The sequence below is a fragment of the Glycine max genome, chromosome 5, assembly GCF_000004515.6.
Source record: "Glycine max cultivar Williams 82 chromosome 5, Glycine_max_v4.0, whole genome shotgun sequence".
Taxonomy (NCBI): Eukaryota; Viridiplantae; Streptophyta; class Magnoliopsida; order Fabales; family Fabaceae; genus Glycine; species Glycine max.
In genome coordinates, this window is record NC_038241.2 from 3,675,535 (window position 1) to 3,698,670 (window position 23,136).

The 23,136-nt window shown below is 31.3% G+C and overlaps 2 protein-coding genes across 6 annotated transcripts; one reads left to right on the forward strand and one right to left on the reverse strand.

The window, feature by feature from the left end:
• Window positions 1–7,017: 7,017 nt before the first annotated feature.
• LOC100776032 (kinetochore protein SPC25 homolog) lies at window positions 7,018–11,163 on the forward strand. 3 transcript variants are annotated; one of them, XM_041015906.1, is made up of 9 exons: window positions 7,021–7,240; window positions 7,338–7,403; window positions 7,487–7,633; window positions 8,791–8,901; window positions 8,981–9,070; window positions 9,159–9,281; window positions 9,664–9,899; window positions 10,371–10,412; window positions 10,818–10,949. In XM_041015906.1, exons 1-8 carry the CDS (start codon window positions 7,108–7,110, stop codon window positions 10,380–10,382), a joined length of 918 nt encoding a protein of 305 aa, XP_040871840.1. In that variant the 5' UTR covers window positions 7,021–7,107; the 3' UTR covers window positions 10,383–10,412; window positions 10,818–10,949. The 3 variants fall into 3 exon arrangements, with proteins under 3 accessions (XP_014630937.1, XP_040871840.1, XP_006579576.1); XM_014775451.3 differs by lacking the exon at window positions 10,371–10,412 and having other exon boundaries at window positions 7,018–7,240; window positions 10,818–11,163; XM_006579513.3 differs by lacking the exons at window positions 10,371–10,412; window positions 10,818–10,949 and having other exon boundaries at window positions 9,664–9,905.
• Window positions 11,164–12,007: 844 nt separating this feature from the next.
• LOC100776567 (short-chain dehydrogenase TIC 32 B, chloroplastic) lies at window positions 12,008–15,493 on the reverse strand. 3 transcript variants are annotated; one of them, XM_014775452.3, is made up of 8 exons: window positions 15,099–15,463; window positions 14,233–14,485; window positions 14,047–14,126; window positions 13,431–13,584; window positions 13,239–13,317; window positions 12,995–13,082; window positions 12,853–12,899; window positions 12,008–12,484 (listed from the first exon to the last, which is right to left on the reverse strand). In XM_014775452.3, exons 1-8 carry the CDS (start codon window positions 15,226–15,228, stop codon window positions 12,302–12,304), a joined length of 1,014 nt encoding a protein of 337 aa, XP_014630938.1. In that variant the 5' UTR covers window positions 15,229–15,463; the 3' UTR covers window positions 12,008–12,301. The 3 variants fall into 3 exon arrangements, 2 of the variants coding, with proteins under 2 accessions (XP_014630938.1, XP_003525515.1); XM_003525467.5 differs by having other exon boundaries at window positions 14,233–14,464; window positions 15,099–15,408; XR_001388246.3 differs by having other exon boundaries at window positions 12,400–12,484; window positions 12,970–13,082; window positions 15,099–15,493.
• Window positions 15,494–23,136: the final 7,643 nt, after the last annotated feature.

A 23,136-nucleotide genomic window follows, 5' to 3' on the forward strand; every position in this document is an offset into this window, starting at 1 on the left:
TAAAGAACAAACAAAAAAAAAATATAGCACTTATCCCAATTAAGTCATACCACACAGCCACACACTCAAATTCCATGGGCATTAGAACTTCACAATATACGTTTCTTTCATATGGCCAATCATTATCAACCAATTTTGGTGTCGGACGACACAAAATTAGAAATTGTAAACAGAAAAGAGTAATGCATAAGCAACAGACAAAGGAGGAAAGATTAACGTGCAGAAGCCAGATGCTGATGGCTGAGTGAAATTGGATGTGTAATATTTTCCAATTCCATAGCCAGACTATCTAGCTTAAAGTCTATATATAAGTATTCCAATAAAGCCGGAGTACAAGATTAAATGATCGAGAAAGTATAAGATTAGGGTTAATAGTATATGGTGAATCATATACGTGTGTCTGCAGGAAGCATGTAGTTATTGACTTATTGATTTCAAGAACATGGTTTGGTTTAAATCTTTCGCTTATTAATTATTCTAGGGCATTCTGATCATTTTAGGAACTCATTCAAACCATACAATCTAAAGCCAAAATTAATACAGTACAAATATATACAATCAACCCATACATCCTCACCATTATGCCTTCATCTAACGGTTAGTGTTGCTTGAGGCTGCTAAGTCATTCAATTGTGTTGGACTAGATTGCCTTTTGTTGATTTGTTTGGGGTTTAGTAGCCAGGGAATAATCAGATTTGAAAGGAAAAAAAATAAAAGTCTTTCAGATTAGCTTTTGCTATGTACACCTATCTATTTTTTAAATACACTTCTTTTTTTCTCATTTTCATACGTCAATTTACTTAAATATTCTTTCCCTTTCAAACATTTCCCTCTCTCTCCCACACTCCTCATTTCATAGCAACAACACACTCTCTCTCTCTCTCTTTCATTACACTCCTTTCTTTCATTGCGTTCCCTTTATTCCCTTTCAATCACTTGCTATGATGTTAGGGCTTCTTCATCCTTTAATTTCCAATGTAGTTTATTTCCTCCTCATAAAAAAATTAGTTCCAATGCAGTATATTTACACTCCTAACAATAAAAGGAGAATGGATTCTCCACATGTTTATGCTCCCAATATCCTCAAACATCTTAGTAACATGAATTGGATTTTTTTTACAGAAAACAAAGTTAAAAAAATAATCTACAAAGTACTAGCTACCTTAAACACTTTTTAAAAAAACTTTGGTAATCTGAATCACAATAAAAAAAAAAATTTATAGTAAAAACTGTCACAAAAGAGGAGAAGTGAACACATCAAAATAGCGTGTGTCATGATAATATTAAGAAGCAAGGGCGTGTGAGACTGATAATTGAGACAATCGTGGGCAACTTGAGTCGACTTATTGTTTTTGTGTGGTTGTAATTGGTATATTTTTTTTATCTTAGGTCAAAAATCATGTATGTCTCCCAACCCACTGAGTTAGAAACAAATTCTGCTCGCGGTGCGTAACTACCGTTGTCCTAAGAAAATTTCATACACAATGGGCATCATGTACAAGTTCTCTCGTTAAATAAATCATTTTTTTTTTCTCATATGAATGCAACGGGACCATACATCACTGTGTCAAACCTTAGGGTTTAATTGATACCTTGGATGAATATCAATATGATAATAATTTTCTTTGTACACGTGCCACAATCTAAAAAATATAGTTTTCAAAGTATTTTTTGTTATTAAAATTAAAATTTTACTTTGGTAATTAATCTACTTTATAAAGATTTTTATTAAAAACTAATATATATATATATATATATATATATATAGATTAAATTTTTCATTTTAATTTAAAAACAATATCAAAAATAGTTTAAAAAAACTGCATCTAAAATTTTATTCTTTACATTATTTAATACTTGGATGTGGAGGCAAAATCATCAAATTGGGTCCCTTTTACAAATTAATTACCAAAATGGGTCTATTTCATTTTTATTTACCAAGGGGGTCTGTTATTTTACTACAAAGCGCCTATCTGAGGAGCGCGTTCCACCAGAACGCGACACGTGGCTTGACTGGACAGGACGATGTGACAGGGGTGGTCGTGCCTGCCTGCCAGGCGCTACCAGTAGTGCCTCCCTGCCAGGCGCTACCAGTAGTGCCTCCCTGCCAGGCGCTACCAGTAGTGGTAGGGCCCCAGGCGCGACCACTAGTGGTAGCCTGGCAGACACTTCCACTAGTGGTGGGCCCCTGACACGTCCTTGTATAAAACCATCTGCCCTCCGTTACATTTTCACACAAAAATCTTGAAGCTGATTTGGAAACCTTGAAGTTGAGTTGAAACGTGTTGAAGCGCTTTATACCGATTAGAAATTTTGTTCAAAACTAGTAAATATTTTTTATCTTCAATACATTATAGCATTAATTAATATTTATTTTGTTGATGATAATAATGATTATATTTTGTAGGTGCATAAACAAATTGACACGAACTATAAAATGAAATAGTAATTTTGTTTATATTTTTTGTGTGATAATTAGTAATTTTTGGTAACTTAATAATTTATTTTTTGGTTATAATTATGTTATATTTGTTTGTTGATGACAATAATTATTTATTGTAGTAGTTTTTATGTCTAGCACATTATTATTATTATTAGTTAAGCTCATAATTATTGATGTTGTTGGTATATTTTTTTAATAGCCAAAATTTATACATAGACATTAAAAATAAATGCCGATTGTTTTGCGTTATGAGTGTGTAGGAAATTGTTGTGACAGTAATTTCATTTATTTAGAGTAATTTGTTGTTGTTAATTTATTTTAGGTTAATAATTTATGTTATGTTAATATATTTTTTATATTATTGTTTGTTGACGACATTAATTATTTATTGTAGGTATATTTTTGAAAAATGAATTCAATTATTACACTCATCTATTTAAATGGTAAGATGTACGAAACTGATGATGATATCACATTCGAAGGCCCTAAAAAAGCTATTCAAATAAAGTGTGGTATTAGTTTTGAGAGTTTAAAAAAAAGGATACACAACAAGGTAAAATTACAAAAACATGAAAGTATATCTACTATCACTTGTAGATTTTTAGTTGCAGGTAAATATATTGCACTGCAAATTTGTGACGATGAAGATGTTGAAACAATGATTCAAAGTTTTGAACAACAACAAGAAATGTCTGTCATAGAATTATGTGTTGGTATGGAATTTGATACCAAAAGCGCAGTAAAAAATGCATTACAACAATATGTAATGAAAGTGCATCAAAGTTTCAAAGTTGTTGAATCTAAATCGCAGAAATATGTCGTCTGTTGTGGAAATAGAAGCGATGACATCCTATGCCCTTTTTATATGAGGGCAATTTTATAAAAAAAAACTGATACATGGAAAGTTACGCAATGGGGAGGACCATACAGTTGCTTGAATATGAGTATAACTCAAGACCATGATAAATTGGATTCTGATTTGATTGCCACTTGTGTACTAGGTATGATTATAAATTTTCATTGTTATTTATCCTTTTTTTGTGTTTGTTGTTGTGGTGTACAATAATTTTTCATACTTATTTTTATAGGGATGATCAAAGAAGATCCGTCACTCAAGATTTCTTTGATTCAAGAGAGGATCAATGGAATGTTTAATTACAACATTTCGTACAGGAAAGCGTGGAAGGCAAAGCAAAAGGCAATAACAATTGAATATGGCGACTGAGATGAGTCTTATGCCGTTCTTCCGTCATGGCTGAAACACATGCAAAATCATTCGCCAGGATCGTATTATCAAATTTGTGATGATGATTTTGTTGCCAAAAATCATTCGACTGGGATGAGTCTTATTAAGTTACCAAAAATTACTAATTATCACACAAAAAATATAAACAAAATTACTATTTCATTTTATAGTTCGTGTCAATTTGTTTATGCACCTACAAAATATAATCATTATTATCATCAACAAAATAAATATTAATTAATACTATAATGTATTGAAGATAAAAAATATTTACTAGTTTTGAACAAAATTTCTAACCGGTATAAAGTGCTTCAACACGTTTCAACTCAGCTTCAAGGTTTCCAAATCAGCTTCAAGATTTTTGTGTGAAAATGAAACGGAGGACAGATGATTTTATAGGGAACAGGGACGTGCCAGGGGCCCCACCACTAGTGGAAGTGCCTGCTAGGCTACCACTAGTGGTCGCGCCTGGCTCCCTACCACTACTGGTAGCGCCTGGCAGGGAGGCACTACTGGTAGCGCCTGGCAGGCAGACACGACCACCCCTGTCACATCGTCCTGTCCAGTCAAGCCACGTGTCGCGTTCTGGTGGAACGCGCTCCTCAGGTAGGCGCTTTGTAGTAAAATAACAGACCCCCTTGGTAAATAAAAATGAAACAGACCCATTTTGATAATTAATTTGTAAAAGGGACCCAATTTGATGATTTTGCCTGGATGTGGATAAAAGAAAAGGAGCTGTGTTTTTCAACCTCTTTTTATGATTGGATGCAGCAACCAACATTGGCATTGCATCAGGCCAAATAATCATGTGTGCTGGCTTGCGAAGGCAGGTATGTTTTCTCTGCTGGAGTCAGACTTCAAATGAATCATTATCGATAATATGGCATACAGTGCTGGCTCGTGAAGGAAATATTGTGAATCTGAGTGGAATGAAGTCATCAAGTTTGGCATTGATATAGATTTGTCACTGTGTATGTTGGTTTGTGAATGCACCAACAACAATTGTTATGCTGGCACTAAGTTTTTGTAGCCACACTTGTTGCGATCTTCTTCCTTTTCATGCTCTGCGATGTAAGTCATCAGAGTTTGCTTTAGGTGGGAGAATAATAAAATCATAAGAATAGCCTTCCGGAAAGTAGGTTCTGGAAAGAAGGTAGTTCCGGAATGAGGGTATTTTGAGAAAGCAAATTTGAATGGGGAGTGTATTAGAAAAAAGGAGAGTGGAAATAACAATTATCAAACGAAATAAATAAATAAATAAAATAATAAGGAAAATAAAAGAGGAGAAAAGATGACAAAATTTAAGGACTTAGGGGGCCACTTTTTTTGTTGAAGGAACTTAGGTGGCCCACTTAAGATCTTAAGAAAAAAGGTAAATAATAATTTATTTACGTTTGTAAGATTTTGTAGACATATGCCTGCTCACACAAACACAAACATTTCCAAAATTAATAAATAAAACTTTTTCAAATACTTTTGTTTTACTAAAAATGTAAACTGAATTAATTATTGCAAACGCAAATGAAGCTAATAATAATTAAAATATTAATATTATAGGAAGCTACAAAAATGTCTTTGTAAGTCAATATACCTTTCAAATTGTCTTTTTTGACATAAAATCTATTAAGATTGTAGGAAAATCTAACAACAACAACAATTACTAAAATACTAATTTCATTTTCTCGCAATAAAAAAATTAGAAAAAGAAAGAATGTTACAAATATAATATATAACATTAATATGCATTCAAATTTATATTTTATATATTAATATAGATAGAACATTGAAAAATTAATGACATAGAATATTTCATATGTCTTCTCATGATGTCATTTTAATATGTACTTTTTTATTGTCTTCACAGTTAAATAACTATATGAGTTTCCTTTATAATTAAATAACATATTAGAACACCAAAGAAAATATCAACACATAAAAGTCATAAAAAAATGACAGCATGGTCAGTGAATGATGTAATCTGCACCGCAGACGTAACCTGTTTGCATGGGAAGTCAATTTGCAAGAGGAGACGATGAATCTGATTAATACTCTTGGTCTCTAAATGTGGAGATGAAGGGAAAACTAAAGCAGAGAAAAAAGAGTTACGTGACAAAATTATTCCAAAAAAATTAATTGTTAATTATATTTTTGGGTAAATTATAATTTCAAATTACTAGTTACTACTGTTGCGGTACAAAGGCCCACTTTTCAGTTACATTCATTATATATATATATATATATATAATGTGTGCAATCAAGGCAGATGCTAATGAAAAGAGTGACCAATGTTGGGCTGACCTTGCGAGGGTGACGGTCCAGGTTCACAATTTATTGTAGATATACTAAAAAAAGGCAATTGCTATATACACATCCATTTATGCTAAGTACACTCCCATACGCCCTTTAATATTTAATTATCCATTATATTTTTTTCCCTCGAAGGGGTACACTACTTGGAATGCTCTTTTCTTTTCCGTAGATGTCTTTCTGGAATAATATATATCTATTTCGAGAAATGGCTTTGCATGAAGATGTTTAACTGGTAATAAGAGATCAATGTCAAAGGACTTAGACAAAAAAATAGTGATGTGGGATAGTTTGAGAACTAGTGTAAGCTGCTAAATAGTAAATATTAGTAATAGTTAACCATGATAAGGTTTTTGTTGGTAAATTTGAGGGGAATAAACACTAGAAAAATCTTCACCAATGAGTCTCAAGCACACCACATAATTGAACTTAACACTATAGTTTAATCCAAAATTTTAATGTTCAGGTTTGTGGGTTTTTCCTTACTTTATGTTATTTAATTTTTTTATTTTTATTCTATGTGAAACTTTGAGACAAATTTCATGTACCGAATTAATAAAAAAGGTTCAAAATCATGTATGAAAATGGAAAATGACTAATTTATCATGAATTAAATAAGAAAATTATTTTAAAAATTAGAAGACTAATTTAAAAACAAAAAAAGAAAATAAAGTGTTGATAAATTTGAGGGGAGTAAACACTAAAAAAATCTTCACTAATGAGTTTGGGTATACCACATAAGTGAATTTGATATTATATTTTAATTTAAAAAATTTAATGCTTAAAGTTTATGGGTTTTTTCTCAATTATATGTTACTTAATTTTTTTTTATATAATATGAAACAAATGAGACAAATTTCATGTATTGAATCAATAAAGAAAAAAAATTAAAATTATGTCTGAAAATTAAAAAGGATTAATTTGTCATGAATTAAATAAAAAATCAATTTAAAAATAAAATAAAATAAAGTAGCATTTGTATATTTTATTTTACTTGAACAAAACAAATGAGTCTGAAAACGAATGCAAGCAAAACTGGCGGGCCGCTAAATTACCTTCCATATTCAAAAACCTGAAACTGAAGAAAGATCCCGATTGGGAGCGAAGAAAGATGGAGTCCCCAATCTCAATCTGCGACACTGAGATCCCTCTTCAAATGCAGAGCATCGATGCTTTCACCGCTTCTTACGTCAAATCCCTCCATTCCCTCAGAGCCACAGCGCAAGAAACCGCTCGATGTCAAGGTACTTTACTTCAATACAACAGATTAGGGTTTCGACTACAAACCCTCTATACTTCACTACTTTCGTCTTATCACTCTCTTTCTTTCTTTCTTTCCAGTTCAACTAGACGAGGTTAAATCTAAACTCAGAGAGACCGAGGATGATTTCGTCAAAGCACTTGCGGGTTTCTTTTTAATTTTAATTTCGCATTTCGGTTTCAATTCCTTTCGAGTTTCAAATAATCGCGCTTTGGTTTCGACGTTGCAGTCAAGACCCGCAAAGAGGCCAAGCGAATGGCTTTGATGGATGCTATTGCTTCTGCAAAGGCTAGAGTTGAAGACCTCAATGCATCTATTCAGGAGCAGCGAACCAAAAAGCAAGAATATGCTGCATTTATATCTCAACAATCTCTCGGTAATACTCCTCCTTCTCTAAGTTAATGAATTATCTTACCTTCTCCATAATTATTTAATGTAATTACTGCAGAAATGTGGAGGTAGTTAGGATTGCCTTTATTATATAGAAACAAAATTATATTATGTAAACGGCGAACCTTGCCGGTGGTTCTGCAATTGTCATCACAGTCAGACATGTTTGTAGCTTTTTATTTTTTCAAGTCTACACGTTTATTTTCTTTGCAGGGCTTATCTGTTGTGATGACTTAAATTGATTTGAAATTATGAGTAAAATATGCACACAATATATGTGCATGTTTGGTTTAAACTTTACAAACTTGAGTTTGGGGAGCTCCAAATTCTGTTTGGAGAGAAAACTCATTTTGGTGACATGTTTGGTTACCCTCAAAAGTATGTTTGCACATGAAAATTTTACCTGGAAACTCAGTTTTGTAAAAGTAAGGTTTGCAAAAGTAACCCATGCCGTAGGTCTACAACACTGAGTTTCCAGGTAAAATTTTCACGTCCAAACATACTTTTGAGGGTAACCAAACATGTCACCAAAATGAGTTTACTCTTCAAACTGAGTTTGGAGCTCCCCAATTGGAAAAGTAAACATAGCCTATGTGGAGTGGAACCAAGTTGTCCATAATCACAAGTGTCAAAATAAACTTTTTGCTGATATAGAAAATCTATAAGATTACTTGGTTTTGCTTTTCACAAGGCTATGCCTCTGATTTTTTAGGATCATGGAAGCATTAAAGTAGCCAATTGCCATCTTGCATTAGCATTAAAATTACATTTATTGAGGTTGTCATGCCTATACACTAACATTGTTTTTGAATAGTTATGTCAACATGTAGCCTATGTTCTGTTTCCTTTTCTTGAAGCAAAGAACTTCCAGGACAGGGACTATCATGCAATCTTTGATATGATTTTTTAATATTTTAAGTTGCACATGTGGTAAAAAAAATTTTGAAGGATGTTTTATGAATGTCTTGACATTTGTGCTTCATTGCCTTTGCAGGATATATTTCGGAATTGTGTTTGTCTTTTCCCTTGTATCTATTTGCATTGTTCTACCTACTAAAATTCAATATTTGCACCATGAGAGATATTATGAACAATTCTAAGCTATTTTTTCCTTTTCCCTCTTCTCTTTTCTTCTATAAAAAGCTTTGGCAGCATCTGAAGGGAAGTTAAATGAAAGCATTGAACAGAATGATGAAACACAGGCCATTTCCTGGTACAATAGGGTCCTTGGTTTTCATGTAAAAGGCGGACGTGGTAATTGACATTCATCCTTTGCACAATGATTTCTTTTCTTCTCAAAATTGATATCCTCACCAGTTCTTATGCTCTTCAGGGGTAAAATTCACATTCAAGAATATAAATATGAACAATCCAGATGAGGAGTACTTTTTTACTATCTTCCATGAAAATGATACATACTCATGTAAGCATCATATCTGGTTTTATTTATATGAACTTAAAAGTATATTGATATACTCCATGAAATCTGAATTTTATCCTTTATCTTTCAGTGTTAAGCTGTGAACATTCCCTCAGGGACACCAAAGAGTTGATCCATGAATTAAACAAGACAAATGATCTATTTAAATTTGTCAGAATAATGAGGAAAAAGTTCCAAGAAGTTGTGGCACAAGGTACAACAATGGTCCTTCCATTCTTTTACATGAGTGCATTCATGTGATGCGAGAGTTCTGTATGTTGCAGGCTGAATTTAGCACTTCAATTGCAAAATAAGTTAATTAGTCCTTTGTCCAGTCTGATTATTTTTTTGAAAATTGAAATCAATAAGCCTTTGCCAATTATGCTGGTTTATCTGTGGCCGTTGTTGTAGACTTGACAACCTTTGTCTGGAGAAAGAATTTTACTCGGACCGCATAGTTATTAAGAAGGATCTATGATATATATCTATACCCGTGATCATCTCCTTAACCATTTCAACAAATTGTCTTGTTTTTGGAACATTGATGAAAAGGGTGCTTCTTATGAATATTATTTTTTAAAATTACATCAACACAGGGAATTTAGTTGTGACAAAAGATGAACATGAAGAATCTGCCTTTAACTCTGCTTCTGCTCCAGTTTTATCAATGTCATCTGTTAGAAGTGATTTTCTAGGCAAGGAAAATGAGCATCAAGCTGAACCTATAGAAGGCAATAAACAGTTCAAAAAACAAAATGTTCATAGAAGGCTAAAATCATCAGTTTTATCTCCTGGATCTGCATCATCTGTTCGCCAGTCTCCTCGTTTGAAGGTATGAGTTGATCAATTGTTGTACTTGTTGAAATAAAATTCATGTCTCAGCGCACAGTATTATCCCAAGATCATTCTCTTCACAGAAGATGTTCCCCAGTTGTAGTTGGCCATTGTACCTTCAATATGAATGATTAAGAAGTCCCTTTATATCATTTTTTTAATCTATTATTGGTGCGATTGATGAATCTTAGCCTAGAGAAAGACGATAACGGTTAGACTAACTACTTGGCTCAGACTATCTAAGACAACTATTTTGTCCATGATATGGGCATTGTAGATGCTGAGAATTTTATATTAGTAATTGAATTGTGCATTAAGTATTAAAATTGTATGATTGTTATTGTTTGAATTAGCTCGAGTGAGTGTTATTGACTTTGGTCCCATTTGTTTTTTGAACTGAACTGGATTTTGCCTATAACTTGTAACACTGACTGAAAAGAGAACATTCTCTCTCTAATGTTCTGGTCAGACAGAAAAGTGAAGAGCACCAACTGTTAGTGTACGGTGAAAGGTGAATTTTTACCCCCTTTGTTATGTAGCGCAGTTGTGGAGCTTTTCCTCTTTTTAATCTGGCATCTGGTCCTTAATTACATGTTTAATTGTGCCGCATAGTTGCATTTCTTTGGATCTTTCATTATGGATGTGATGAAAAATTAAACATGCAAAAAAATAGTAATATGCTTTACATTCTCAGTTACACTTATGTCCCTGTTTGAGGGTTTTATCTCCAATGCTTTTTTGGGTCCTGTGGTGCATTAGATGTAATATAGGGGGTTGCTATATTCTGTATTTTGACATCATTTAATCATTAATAACTTTTGGTGGCTAGTTTTCTAGACAAAAAAAATTGGATATAATGCTTGCATATATCTATGTATGCATACAACAACAGCTAATGCTGATGACTCATATGCAGGCTAGGAAATAAAGTCGAGGGGAGGATGCTAGCCACCTCATTTGTTGATACAAGCTGAGGTCTCTGAAGTGCTCCTGTAGGGATAACTCATGACTCAGGTCGCTAAGAGCTAACAAATTGACACAATTCCAGACATTTCTGCATTCTAGTTCTAGATGTCTGAATCTGTACATATTGATCAGATGATCTCCACAAAATGGGTGAAACATGAAACTAAATTGGGAGACAGGAAATTTGTTGTAAGTTCTAAAAAATCTTGTATTGTCTATGGCTATTTAAATTGTTTGCCTTGTTGCTAAATTAGTCAAAATTACTCAATTAAATAAACATTAGTCATTATGATGTTGACATCTTTTATTAGCAATGTAAGTGAAGCAATGTATTAGAATGGTTCTTCATGATCTTTTATTTTTTTTCCTTGTGTTAACAAATTTCAATTTAACCATTCATTGTATCAAACTTTTGAGGTTGAGTCTAGGTGCAACAATAACATTGCTACGTGACCTGAATATTCCTGATCCTAGTTGTTGATATTGTCCCTCATACAAGACTAAGGGCTCGTTTATCTTAAAAGTTACGTAGAACTAATTTTGATACGTGTTTAAATTAATCTCAAATCACAATTATTACATTTGAATGCATGTCAATGAGAAATTGATTTGGCACTAAGGTTGTGCACGTCTACATTTTACCATCCTTAGACGGTTAGTTAGAACCCAAAGAAGCAAGAACTTTGTAATGAACTTCTAGATGAAGTAAAGTTTGAAAACTCAAGATGCTAGTTGTGTGACCTCATGTTGTGAAAGGTAGCCTTGTGTTCTTATATTTACTTTTTAGAGCAGATCAATTCTCACTTTCACGTTATACTTTGGTCTAAACAGGGGAAATAAATTTCATATATGCTAATTGCTAGAAACTGAAGGAAAATATGATTAATATATAATTTTGTATTTGTGAATGTGGTTTAAGATTTGAAAACGTAGTCTTTGATAATGAAAAAATTGTAGATTTTTCTAAAGAAAGTTTGTGATTACTTATTTAAAATGACTTCTTGAAAATTTAAATTAAGTAAATGATATGGCATAACAATGATGTTTTGATAAATACAATAAGTAAAATGATAGCTATCTAGAAAATAAATATCCCTAATATTTTACAATAATAAATAAATATGGTATAACAATGATAAATAAATACAATAATATTTATTAGGATATTTTTTTTTTCACCATCGATTCTCCACTATTTATTTTTTTGAAAAAGGGGTTCTCCTCTATTTAGTAGTTTGTACAATAAATCATCGTAAAGTCACATAGTGAAGGGTGTTCCTCTATAAACCCCCTTGATTATGGTGTTGTTTTGGGCTACCTTACAGAATTCTCTAATGGCTGCTACTTAACGTAAATTAGATAATTTACATACATATATATAGGCACACACACACATGGTGTAGAAGAAGACTACTAGGAGGGGAAGAAACATGTTCAATTTGTTGCTTGACGTAGCCGTTTGTGAAGCAAGGCATGGGTGTCGTTCCATAGCTTTCTGGCTTCTGATTCGTCATTTGCTAGACTTGAGCAGTTACTCTCGTTACAATCTGTAAAATATTTCCCACTCATTCCATCTGTTTGTCCGCTTAGAGCAACATAACACGTCGTTGATGCACCCTGTGAACACGCATTAACGTAATTACTATTACTCAATGGAAAATGATCCGATTATTACAGAGACATTCTTTATGCTTTCTTTGAGTGAATTATCCCATTTTAACGTCAAGCAGATTTAATCCATAGTTTTATTATAATTGTCAAACCCTCTCTGCCTTGTTGGTCGTGTTATCATCATTTGAATTAAACATGTATCGCGTGTTGTTTATTTTAAATTTTAGGGGAATTGATTTTGAATTGTTGAATATTAGTAACCGAGATGAGTGTTTAAGTTAATCTGACTTACAAATTTTATTTTAGAATGTGTGCTACGACATGTGAAACTGATTTTGTGTTCTAACCAAATGAGCACTAAAATATTTACAAACCTGTGATATCGATTTCAGTAGCTTCGACGCAATGAAAAAAAGGGAATCTGCATGAAAATTTTACGGATATTTAGTTGTTTCAACCTTAAAAAAAAAAAGACATAGGATACCTCTTACCAAATTATTTAAGCTTTGTATTTACCCGTTATTAAGCCCTTATGGGCTCTAATAATTCCCGTCTTCACAATGCCTGGATGCACTGCATTAATAGTTACATTTGCATTCCTTTCCTGTAATCATCTCCCAATTTCCAACAATATTTTAGCCACATATACAAAATTTTACTTTAATATCGTGATGATCATGATTCACCACAAATAATTTAAAAAAAAAATACAATAATAGAAAATTTGGGGAGTTAAGTTAATTATTTCTCATTCTCTAACCTTCAGCTGTCTGGCTACCTCCTTCACATGCAGAATTGTGGCCAATTTTGACTGAGCATATGCGCGTGTGCCATTGTAACTGTATTCGTTATTTAAAAGAGAATTGCGCTAATTAGTATCCAAATTTAATGCAATCAAATTTGTACTTAGTTTTGCAGAGAAATTAGGGACCGAGTGGTACGGTAATTTTACTTTTTTCCACAGAGCATGTCGTTGAAAGAAAAACAAGATCTTTTCACCCAGCTATGAATCACAGAAGAAACGTTTATAATTCTTCCTTGAATGCCTGTCTTCTTTGCTGTATCTATTATTTTCTCTAGTAGCATTTTCGTTAGCAAAAAATGTCCTGCAATTAAAGAAGAAAAAATAAGGAATCATTTTTCTTTTCCGCTTCATATTAAACTTCCATTTTAATTTTTTGTTTGCTTTTCGTTATTATTTTTAACGCAGAAAAGAGTTTCCATTATTTGAAATAGACCTTTTTACAATTTATGAGCTAAGTGTCCTCTTTTGTTTTAAACTGAAAAGAGCCACCATACTTGTATATTCTGAATGAATATTAGAATTATGTGTTTAAAAGCATTTCTTCCTAATTACAATGAGTGAAAACTATTTTTTTATATATATATATTATCCATAAATAGGTCTTTTAATTTGAAGACTTGTGCAAATGTAAAGTGTCATCCACTCTTAATGTTGGTAATGAGACTGTTTTAGCCTATTTTTAACTATGCTCGACTTTGCTTCTTTAATTTGTTCGTCTCATGATTAAGAACTGCAAGAAAAAGGTAAAGAATGGGAAAAGTACCTAAGTAATTTGTAGCAAATGTCATTTCAATTTTCTCTTCGGAGAACTCCAAGTTTTGAGAGTACATTCCTGCATTGTTTCTGTGAAATAAATATATTCCAACTTTTAGCACTTCGTGAATATACATGTTTTCACTTTTTTTTACCGAATGAAAAGCAGGAAGAATATGATAAGAATAAAACTTACATGAGAATATTAAGGGGCAGTTCCAAAGCTAAAAACTCTGAACAAAATCTCTGTACAGAAGCAAAAGAGCTAAGATCAATCTCCAACAGAATAACCTCAGCATGAGGACTCTCCTTTTGGATTTTCTCTCTCACTTCCTTGGCCTTTCTCAAGTCCCTGGCACCAATCACAACCCTCACTCCTCTCTTTGCTAACACTCTAGCTGTTTCAGCTCCAATACCAGAAGTCGCACCTTCAATTAAAAATTCAACAACTAATTACAACTTCATTAGTTAATTATGCCAATCCCACATTATATTTCACTCACTAATTATCAAATACTTTATAGAGTGTATAGTGTGTTCACAATATTCTTGGAGAGTCATCAAGTGGTGGTCTTCTCACGTGTGTATGAACCAATAAAAGAACAATGTACAAAAGAAACACCATCACAGGTGGTGTTCTCACGTGTGAAAGCCTACAGAGTAAAAACTCTTTGAAACTCGAACTTCCCCAATGCCACAAGATTAATGAGTTTTAAAACCACAGGTGAAAGCTTAGCTGGTAAATCACTATCATATTTAATAAAATCCACGGTAGAAAAAAAGGGATAGCGATTTCTGACACAGACAAAACAAATGGAGATTGAGCAAGTACAAATGAAGATGCCTGTGACAGTTTATGACTGTATATCACAAAGAAAGTGAAAAGAAGAAACTCTTCAAAAGAATATTCAAAATTAAGTGATGGATAACACCACACTCGTGCTGATCAGCTTCTGGAAGATCAGAGGGTAATGCTGTTGATTTGATACACAACAATATCAATGGAACTGAAACCATGATATGTAACCTTGTTCATGATATTATTATTATAGGGTAACTTACCAGTGATGAGAGCGGTTAGATTTGAAGGGAGCAAGGAACAGCAATCTTCAGTGACTTGCTCAGCTGTTGAATTTGAGCCGAAACCACTTGGCCCAGCAAGGCCTGCTAAGTATCGAAGTGTTGCCTTCATGGATTGCCCTGCTTTAGAATCTCATAAGGACAAAGCATTTGTGGTGGAACTCAAAACCACATAAGCTATATATATAGACTATAGGCCAGCACATACACAACACAACCAATATGGTAAGTCATTGATAATATAATGGAATGTTCTCCTTGGTTATTCCCTCCTAACCAAAATGTATGTTTTGAGTTTAATTTATTGATCCCAATAAAAGTGATTCAAAAAGAATTTTTAATCTTTTATTTGAGCATTATAAGTAAAAAATATTAACAAAGAAAAGTCCACTAAAACTGATCAATAGAAATTAATCACTACTTACAAGTGAAATCGGAGTTCATCCATATTTATAACTTAGATAAAAGGAAAATCATTTATAACATATATATATATATATATATATATATATATATATATAACTATTTAATAATTTTTTTCCTTTAATCTCATATTTTATTTTATTTTTAAAATACATTAAACATATAATGGAATTCATTTATTTATTTTTATCTTGTTTAACACGTGTGTGAGACGTCATAAACTTAGACCGTGGACCATGACAGCAAAAATGATCGCCAATTATTAATTTATTAACGAAGTTGTTTACCAGAAGCTCAGCTCAGACCTTTCTTTCTACAATGGTTAGTGAAACATAGTTGAGTTAGTGCATTCAATGGTACTCAGTTCCTTCCTATTAGAGTGCCCACTAATTTTCAAGTAACATAATTGATTGATTGAGAGTTAAGACCACCCATGTCGGATGGCCCACAAACTATGTGATTTGAACCTACTAAGACGGTTGATATAAATTAATTATATCAGCACGTATTCTATTGATGATCCCTATTTGCAATTCATTTGGATATTTTTCCCTTTACTTTTCCAGTCTTCATTTCTCATAATTACTGCTGTCCTTATTAAGTGGCTTGCATTTTCCAGTGGGGTGTGGACTTTGCTGTTTTTTGGTAAAACTTTCGAGTTGGTAATAATGCATAATTAAGAGTAACAATATGAATCATTAATTATGTGAAGATTATTTCTGAAGTAAAACCGAATTCTTACGTGTAAATGAATGATGTTTGGTACCTGTGTTGTGCCTCCTCTTTTTTTTTTTTTTTCTTTTGTTTTGCGCAAGGGTTCTTCCTTTTAACTTTCACTTTTCTCATGGTAATCAATTTGTGAATGTGTGGATTCATAATTTTCTGTACTTTTTAATTTCCATCTAAAACGATCATCTTATCCCGCTTTGCCATCTTTCGAAGGATTGAAACAAAGTTTTTTTTTTCTTCAGTGGAGGAGGTTCCATTCTTTTAACCCCTACACACATCGCATCACTGCCAGAAAATAGGTAGTTACCTTAGTGACAGCAAAGTTGTCTCTAAAATCCTTACAAATGTTGGTAATTAATAATTAATAGCTAAAAGGGTTAGCAGTTAAGAAGAGTTTCTATCATTTACTTGTGCCTTCCATAAATATATATATAGTGAAAATAATAGTGATATATGTTACATATAGCTAAATAAATAGTCATTTATAGTAAGAGTAATAAAATTAAACTATGGCTAAGTTTTTTTTGTTTCTTCTATATATGCTGAAAGAATGTTGTCTTAAGGGAAGAAAGACCATATATATCATCTGATGCTTTATACAATTGAAAGGACAAATAGTACTAGACAACAAGATCCCTCTATTGCTCAGCAAGATACGTGATCTGCTTTGCCTAACATCTTTTTGAAAGTCCGTTTATATTATTACAGAAATAGGTTTTAGTTCAACAAAATCAAAATATCACTGTCATGTCCACGCTGATTTTTTTTCTTCCTTTCCCTTATATTGGGTTACAATTATTATTTCCAAATTTCAACCTTAAGATACTGTTGGTATATATCCGGTGTGCGGTGCGACATAAATATAGATTGTTGCACCAAAAGTCATCACCTTTTGCACGAGCTAATTATATTTTCTACTTCTTACGATACGTTAACATCAAGAAATACAAAGAAAAAGGTATAAAAAAATGTGTTTTCAAATTCGCATCTTTAGGTTGGAAACATGTCGCAAATATTATAAGCTATATATGCTACTTGTTCAAGATAATTAAAATTCATTTTATATTATAATAACCCCTTTTATCATTACTAAAACGTAACGAGGAAATACATTTAATTAATATATATGATAAATTAAACTAATAAATGATCAATTAAATTAATTTTTTGGTTTAATTTTCAACTCATGTTTAAAATTATTGTCCTTTTGTTATTAGTTTTGTATGTTTATTAAAAATATTTGAAAGAAAGAAAAACTATTAATAGTGTCCGCTTTTTTGTATTTATTTATTTATTTATATTTTCAAACAGATCACGTCTCTATTAAAAAATGAAAAAAAATCCTTATATCATTTTGTACTATAGTCTGTTATTAATTATTTTAAAAAATTATTTTTGACTTTGTAGAAATGATGGTAATTAACAAATTATTAAGTAACTACATTGAGACTTTACTTAAAAGTATTCTGCTATTGCTTTATTGCTCAAGGCATGCACAGCTTGTAAAATAGAGGTATATTCTTAATTATTGTATATTTAACATTACTTATTATAGATATATTAAAGTAGTTTTTCGAATTATATAAGTTGTAAATTAAATTTGTTACACACACTATGTATGTTCGTAGTAGCTAAAATTTATTTATGTATAAGGATCACATGCCTATTGAGTTTTTTTTTCCCTCTAAACAAAAAATTTGACTCTGGCCATGTATATAATATATAAAATTAATCGTCACAGTCACCGAAATGTTTAGGATACGCCAACTCGCCAAGGTATCCAATCGCGTTGGCCAACGTTATCAATGATTTGTAGAAAAAATGGTGCAACTTTTCAGGAAAAGGGAATGAATATTTTCTCTCTTTATTAATTGCCAAATTGATAATTAATTCACCATATAGAAATCAAGTGGCAAAACTCATGCACTGATGCACGTCAATATTGTTTTGTTTAACGTTTTCTAGAATGACCCCTACGTATCTTTTCTACACAAAAAATATTGGCACCCATCGCCAAATATTGTTTGATTTTTACGGTAGGTTATAAATATATAAATACAGATAAGATTAATATTTTTTTTTAAATATGATTTATTTTAAATTTAAAAATTAATTAAAATTTAGACTTTGAATCAATTAATTAAGAGATATAAATCGTTATTATTTGTACAATATGATAAATGACCCCTACAACTACATCTAAGATCATTAGTTTGACCAAGAAAATGATAATAAATTATAATATCTTTAAAATTAATCGTTCCTTTTTTTTTTTCTTGATGATGCTTGCATGCACTGACGAAGAAAGAAAGAAATAGGTATGAATGTATCATATATATATCCTAACACGTGTGCATCTAGAAAAACCAATGATAATAGCTACAGCTACGGCATGCATATTGAGGATTTGAATTTAGAAGAAATGAAAAGAGAGAGAGGGATATATATATATATATATATATATATATGTTGTGTGTAGTGTATAGACAAAGATGCTTTTGATGCGTGCACAGCTTGCGATTCACGTCTGTGTTTTATGGCACATAGAGAGGTCCAATTATCTCTTTATCCCATCCATGGCTCTTAGAGAATGATGGGCGGTGTTGGAGGTTTGACGGGGTAAAAGCAAGGCATTGAGAGCGACCCTTCAACGAGGGAATGGAGAAGTGCATAAGGGTCCCATTCTGTCTCCCAACTTGCCAACACCATCTTATCACCTGCGACAACTCTTTCAATCTCAATTCCTAGTTTCACACGTGATCATCTCCATTCCCTTCATGGCAATTGCATGCGCCTACAAATTAATCAAAGTCTCTTCAGTAAAAGTCTGACCAATATATATCAATTATCATCACTAAATACAAAGTACTGTTCCAAATCCACATATATGTGGCATGAAAAATATACTACATGCATTATGCATATCTGACATACATGCTTGGATGACACAAAAGGCTCCTTCCCATTATTCAAAAGCCAAAGTGGGTCATTATACTTGTGTACCTTCTTTTGCTAAGAAAATAAGATCACAAGTTGTGGAGTTTTGTTAATTAAAGGCTGAAATATGAGCTGCCATCTTTTTTTACTGATCTGATTTTCTTCTGGTTGTGATTAGCTAGTTGTTTCGAAATATTATATATATATATATATATATATACTCACATATTTTGATTCAACATAAAAACAAATATATCTTCGTTAATTCTATCCCTTGTACTTAATCAAGCATTAACATAAGATAGTAATGTGTCGTTGTTGTTCTGAGTGGAACTAGTTAAATAATTTTTAGTAAAATTTTGGGTTTTCTTATGGATGAATAAAGAATCATGATTGAAAGATTCTATTAAAGGTGGTTAACTTGATTTGTAACGAAAATTAATTATCAATAAAATTAGTAAAAATTTTGTATTAATGTTATGATGATAAAAAAAATTAGAATAATTCATCATAAATCAAATATATAATTGATTCAAATAAAATTAGGCTTGAATTTTTTATGTTTAATTTTGAATTCAAGTATTGTGAATAGAAAAAAATATAAAATTAAAATATATAACCTCCCACAAGATGCCTCAAGGTGAATCCTAGCTAGTGAGTTAGAAAATTATTATCTTCTATACATTTTTATTCATAAAATGGGAATTATAACAAATTACAGTAAAGTGATACCATAATAATATTTGGACACTTTAACATTATTAGCATTCCTGTCATATCTTTCATTTCTCTTGATTTTTCTTTTCTTATTAAATTATATTATCAATCATATCAATTATTTATTTTTTCTCTTTTTCCATCTCTCTCAAAATGTTTAGAGAGATAAAACTGAAAAAAGTATACATCTTATAGGCAATATAATTTGACATAAAAAGAAAAATAGAGAAAAACATTAGATTTAAAAAAAAAAATGAGTGTTCATGTTTCGTGGGTCTAGAAATTAATTACCCGAAGTCTTATGTTTGTATTTTGTTGAACAAAATTTAAACAACAATATAGAAAAAGAAAACTGATTTGACATCCAAATCACGCGTATCTCTGTATTAAGGTTGCACAAATTCGTACAATGGAGACTTTTCCAAAGCAAAATTCAATAATTGAATAATCAACATATAATTAATTAGTTACCCTCAAAAGATTCAAAATATCATCCGATATATATTCTGAAAAATGAATGAGTAGTGCTCAATGTATAAATAAAATTTGTAGTGCTCATATACAATTTTTTTTTATTAATTCTGTGGCTTAATCTTCAAGGTAATAAATAAAATAATCTTAAAGACATGTCACCTACAAAATTATGAATATTTTTGCAACGTAATTAGTTTGAAAATTTATTTCACGCAGCTGACCAATACAATACTCTAGAGTCTATAGCCATACTCTAGCTCGTTTGTTGAAAAGGTGAGTTTTTTTTTTTTTTCTAATTCACTGACGTATCATAAACTCGTAATTTAAATTAAACACTTTAATATGTTGTCTCACTTTGACACTTTCTAATTTTTATATTAAGTTAAGTTTCAGGTTTTCCTTCTCCACTGGAATGAGCATTCTAATTGTGCATCCAATAATTACAAATGGTAATATTATTAATCATTCTAGAGCACTACTATATGTTATAAATTAGTTTGTCTATTTGTTTAGGGAAATAAATTTGTTTGTCTTATCTACTATGTATCACAAATTTAGTTAAACTTATTGTTAACATATAATTTTAACATAACTAAAAAACTGAGCAACGTTTCACTTAAAAGCACATTAATTATCAAATAAAATTTATTTAATATCATGTATAAGTTTAATTTTCATACATGCACTATCATTATAAAATAAATATTGTAAAAAAATCATTACAAAAAATGACATTATCATTCAATTAAAATTTTCATCTATAATTGAAAGTGCATTCTAATTCTAATTAAATTCATACCATATTCCAATTATATATCTTCTTTATGTTAATTTGATGAGAAATGCTAGCCACAATGTAAAATACACTCTTTTGAACTCATTTTCTTTAATTGGTAAAAATTGATTGAAAATTATAAAAAAAAAAATCATGGATCAGATATCTTATTATGTAAATGATTTTATCTCATGATTATTTAGTTTCCAATAAATTTTAATCAATAATAAAATATGTTAGGAGGAATGTGTATTAGGCCAGGAAGTATATTATTAGCGCTCCTCTTATTTTACTTAATGGAAAGAGGAGTTACAGTCATATTTATGAAAAAACTAAACAGGTTAAATCAAAACAAAAAATTAAGAGAATAGTTTATCTAGTGGTCAAATTAAGTTGATACGATTATTTCCATTATTAGTCGTTAGCTGGTTATATAATTAGTCTATAACCTCTTTTCCCTAGAGTCTATAACCTACTTGATCTAGAGATAGTGCAAGACCTTTCACATTTGAGAATTTGCACAGCAGAACATTTAATTTCTCTTTCTAAAATGATAGAAATATTAAATCCACCACACATATAGGGTTGTCTTGTCTTCCTCCATGATTATATAGAACTAAGGACATATTAAAGTCCTAATTGTCTTGATTACACGTTTCAAATCATCAACAGCTCCACTTTATGGATGTTAAAGATTTATACCTTCGAGCTTATGTAAAACCACATCCCACCAAATATAGCCAATAGAAGAAGAACATTTTCTTATACAAAATATGTTTTTAATCTTAGCTGGCTATTCTTAATGATAACCGTGGGAACGCATAAAAGAAGAATAAATCTAGACAAAATACAAGTGACGCGTGCAATGTTACCTTTGACGGAAAGAACAATATATGGCATGTTTGATTTGATATTTGAAGAATTGATTTTGTATTAAAAGTTAATTTTAGATATATTTTCATATATTTTGTTTCATGTTGGAGAAAATTTTAAAATTGATTTTAAGTCCAAAAATAATTTATACCTTTGGATTCAAAATTTTATATTAAATTTTACTTTTAACTTGATTTGATAATAAAACATTTAAATATTAATCATATCACTCAAAATCAATTTTAATTAAAATCAATCCATCCTAATACACACAGTACCTCTAAACGACCATAGGATCCTAGCATCACAACCTTGTCCGCTACAATAATAGCCAGAATTTCACACCTGAATATGGATGGATGCCTTCTACAAATTTAACAATGCCGACAAACCCTAAAACTTTTCCTCCCGTCAATCATAATTCATAACTGCTCGTGTTTTTCTTTTCATCCATATAGTAACATTAATGAAAAGATTACTGAAAATAGAGAATGTATTTGGTTATGCATCATCATTTTGATATGTGTTAGCCTCACGTGTGATACACCAATAAGACTATGACAAGTTGGACCCATATCACACGAGTCAATCACGGAACAAATGGATGTGGTGGGCACACCAAGACTAGTTTTTTGCCTTCTAATTATACCCCCACATAGATCATTAACTATAATATAATAAATATTAACTTAATAATCTATAGCGTATGAGCAATGTTTCCTATGGCATGGAACGCTTATATGGTAAGATTTGAAGAAAAGGTAGTTTGTCTTTATCGTCATATGCAGCAAGTATAAACAAAAAGAATATGTTCGCACAATCCAAGGAGAAAATGTTGATTGTAGTTGCTAGGAGTTAATTGAGGATAATGGTTAATGGGCAATGGCATATACCTCCACCTTAGTAACACAATAATAATAATAATAATAATAATAATAATTAAAGAATAACAAATGGTTCTTAAAAACCCATGATTACGTGAGTTGTTCCATAAGAAGATTGAATGGTGGGTATAGTGGGCATGTGAATTGCAAACAATATTTTCCGGGACAATATCATATGTTTGCCATTGCCGAAGTGGGTTTTACTGTG

What these genes read in the sequence shown, in the direction of transcription:
- LOC100776032 (XM_014775451.3), top strand. Translation starts at nt 7,108, where the DNA reads ATGGAGTCCCCAATCTCAATCTGCGACACTGAGATCCCTCTTCAAATG. An exon ending in TATATCTCAACAATCTCTCG is followed by an intron (nt 7,634 to 8,790) that starts GTAATACTCCTC and finishes TTCTATAAAAAG; the next exon opens with CTTTGGCAGCATCTGAAGGG. An exon ending in CCAAGAAGTTGTGGCACAAG is followed by an intron (nt 9,282 to 9,663) that starts GTACAACAATGG and finishes ACATCAACACAG; the next exon opens with GGAATTTAGTTGTGACAAAA.
- LOC100776567 (XM_014775452.3), bottom strand. Translation starts at nt 15,228, where the DNA reads ATGAAGGCAACACTTCGATACTTAGCAGGCCTTGCTGGGCCAAGTGGT. An exon ending in TCTAACCGCTCTCATCACTG is followed by an intron (nt 14,486 to 15,098) that starts GTAAGTTACCCT and finishes AGTTGTAATTAG; the next exon opens with TTGTTGAATTTTTAATTGAA. An exon ending in CTGCCCCTTAATATTCTCAT is followed by an intron (nt 14,127 to 14,232) that starts GTAAGTTTTATT and finishes TTTATTTCACAG; the next exon opens with AAACAATGCAGGAATGTACT.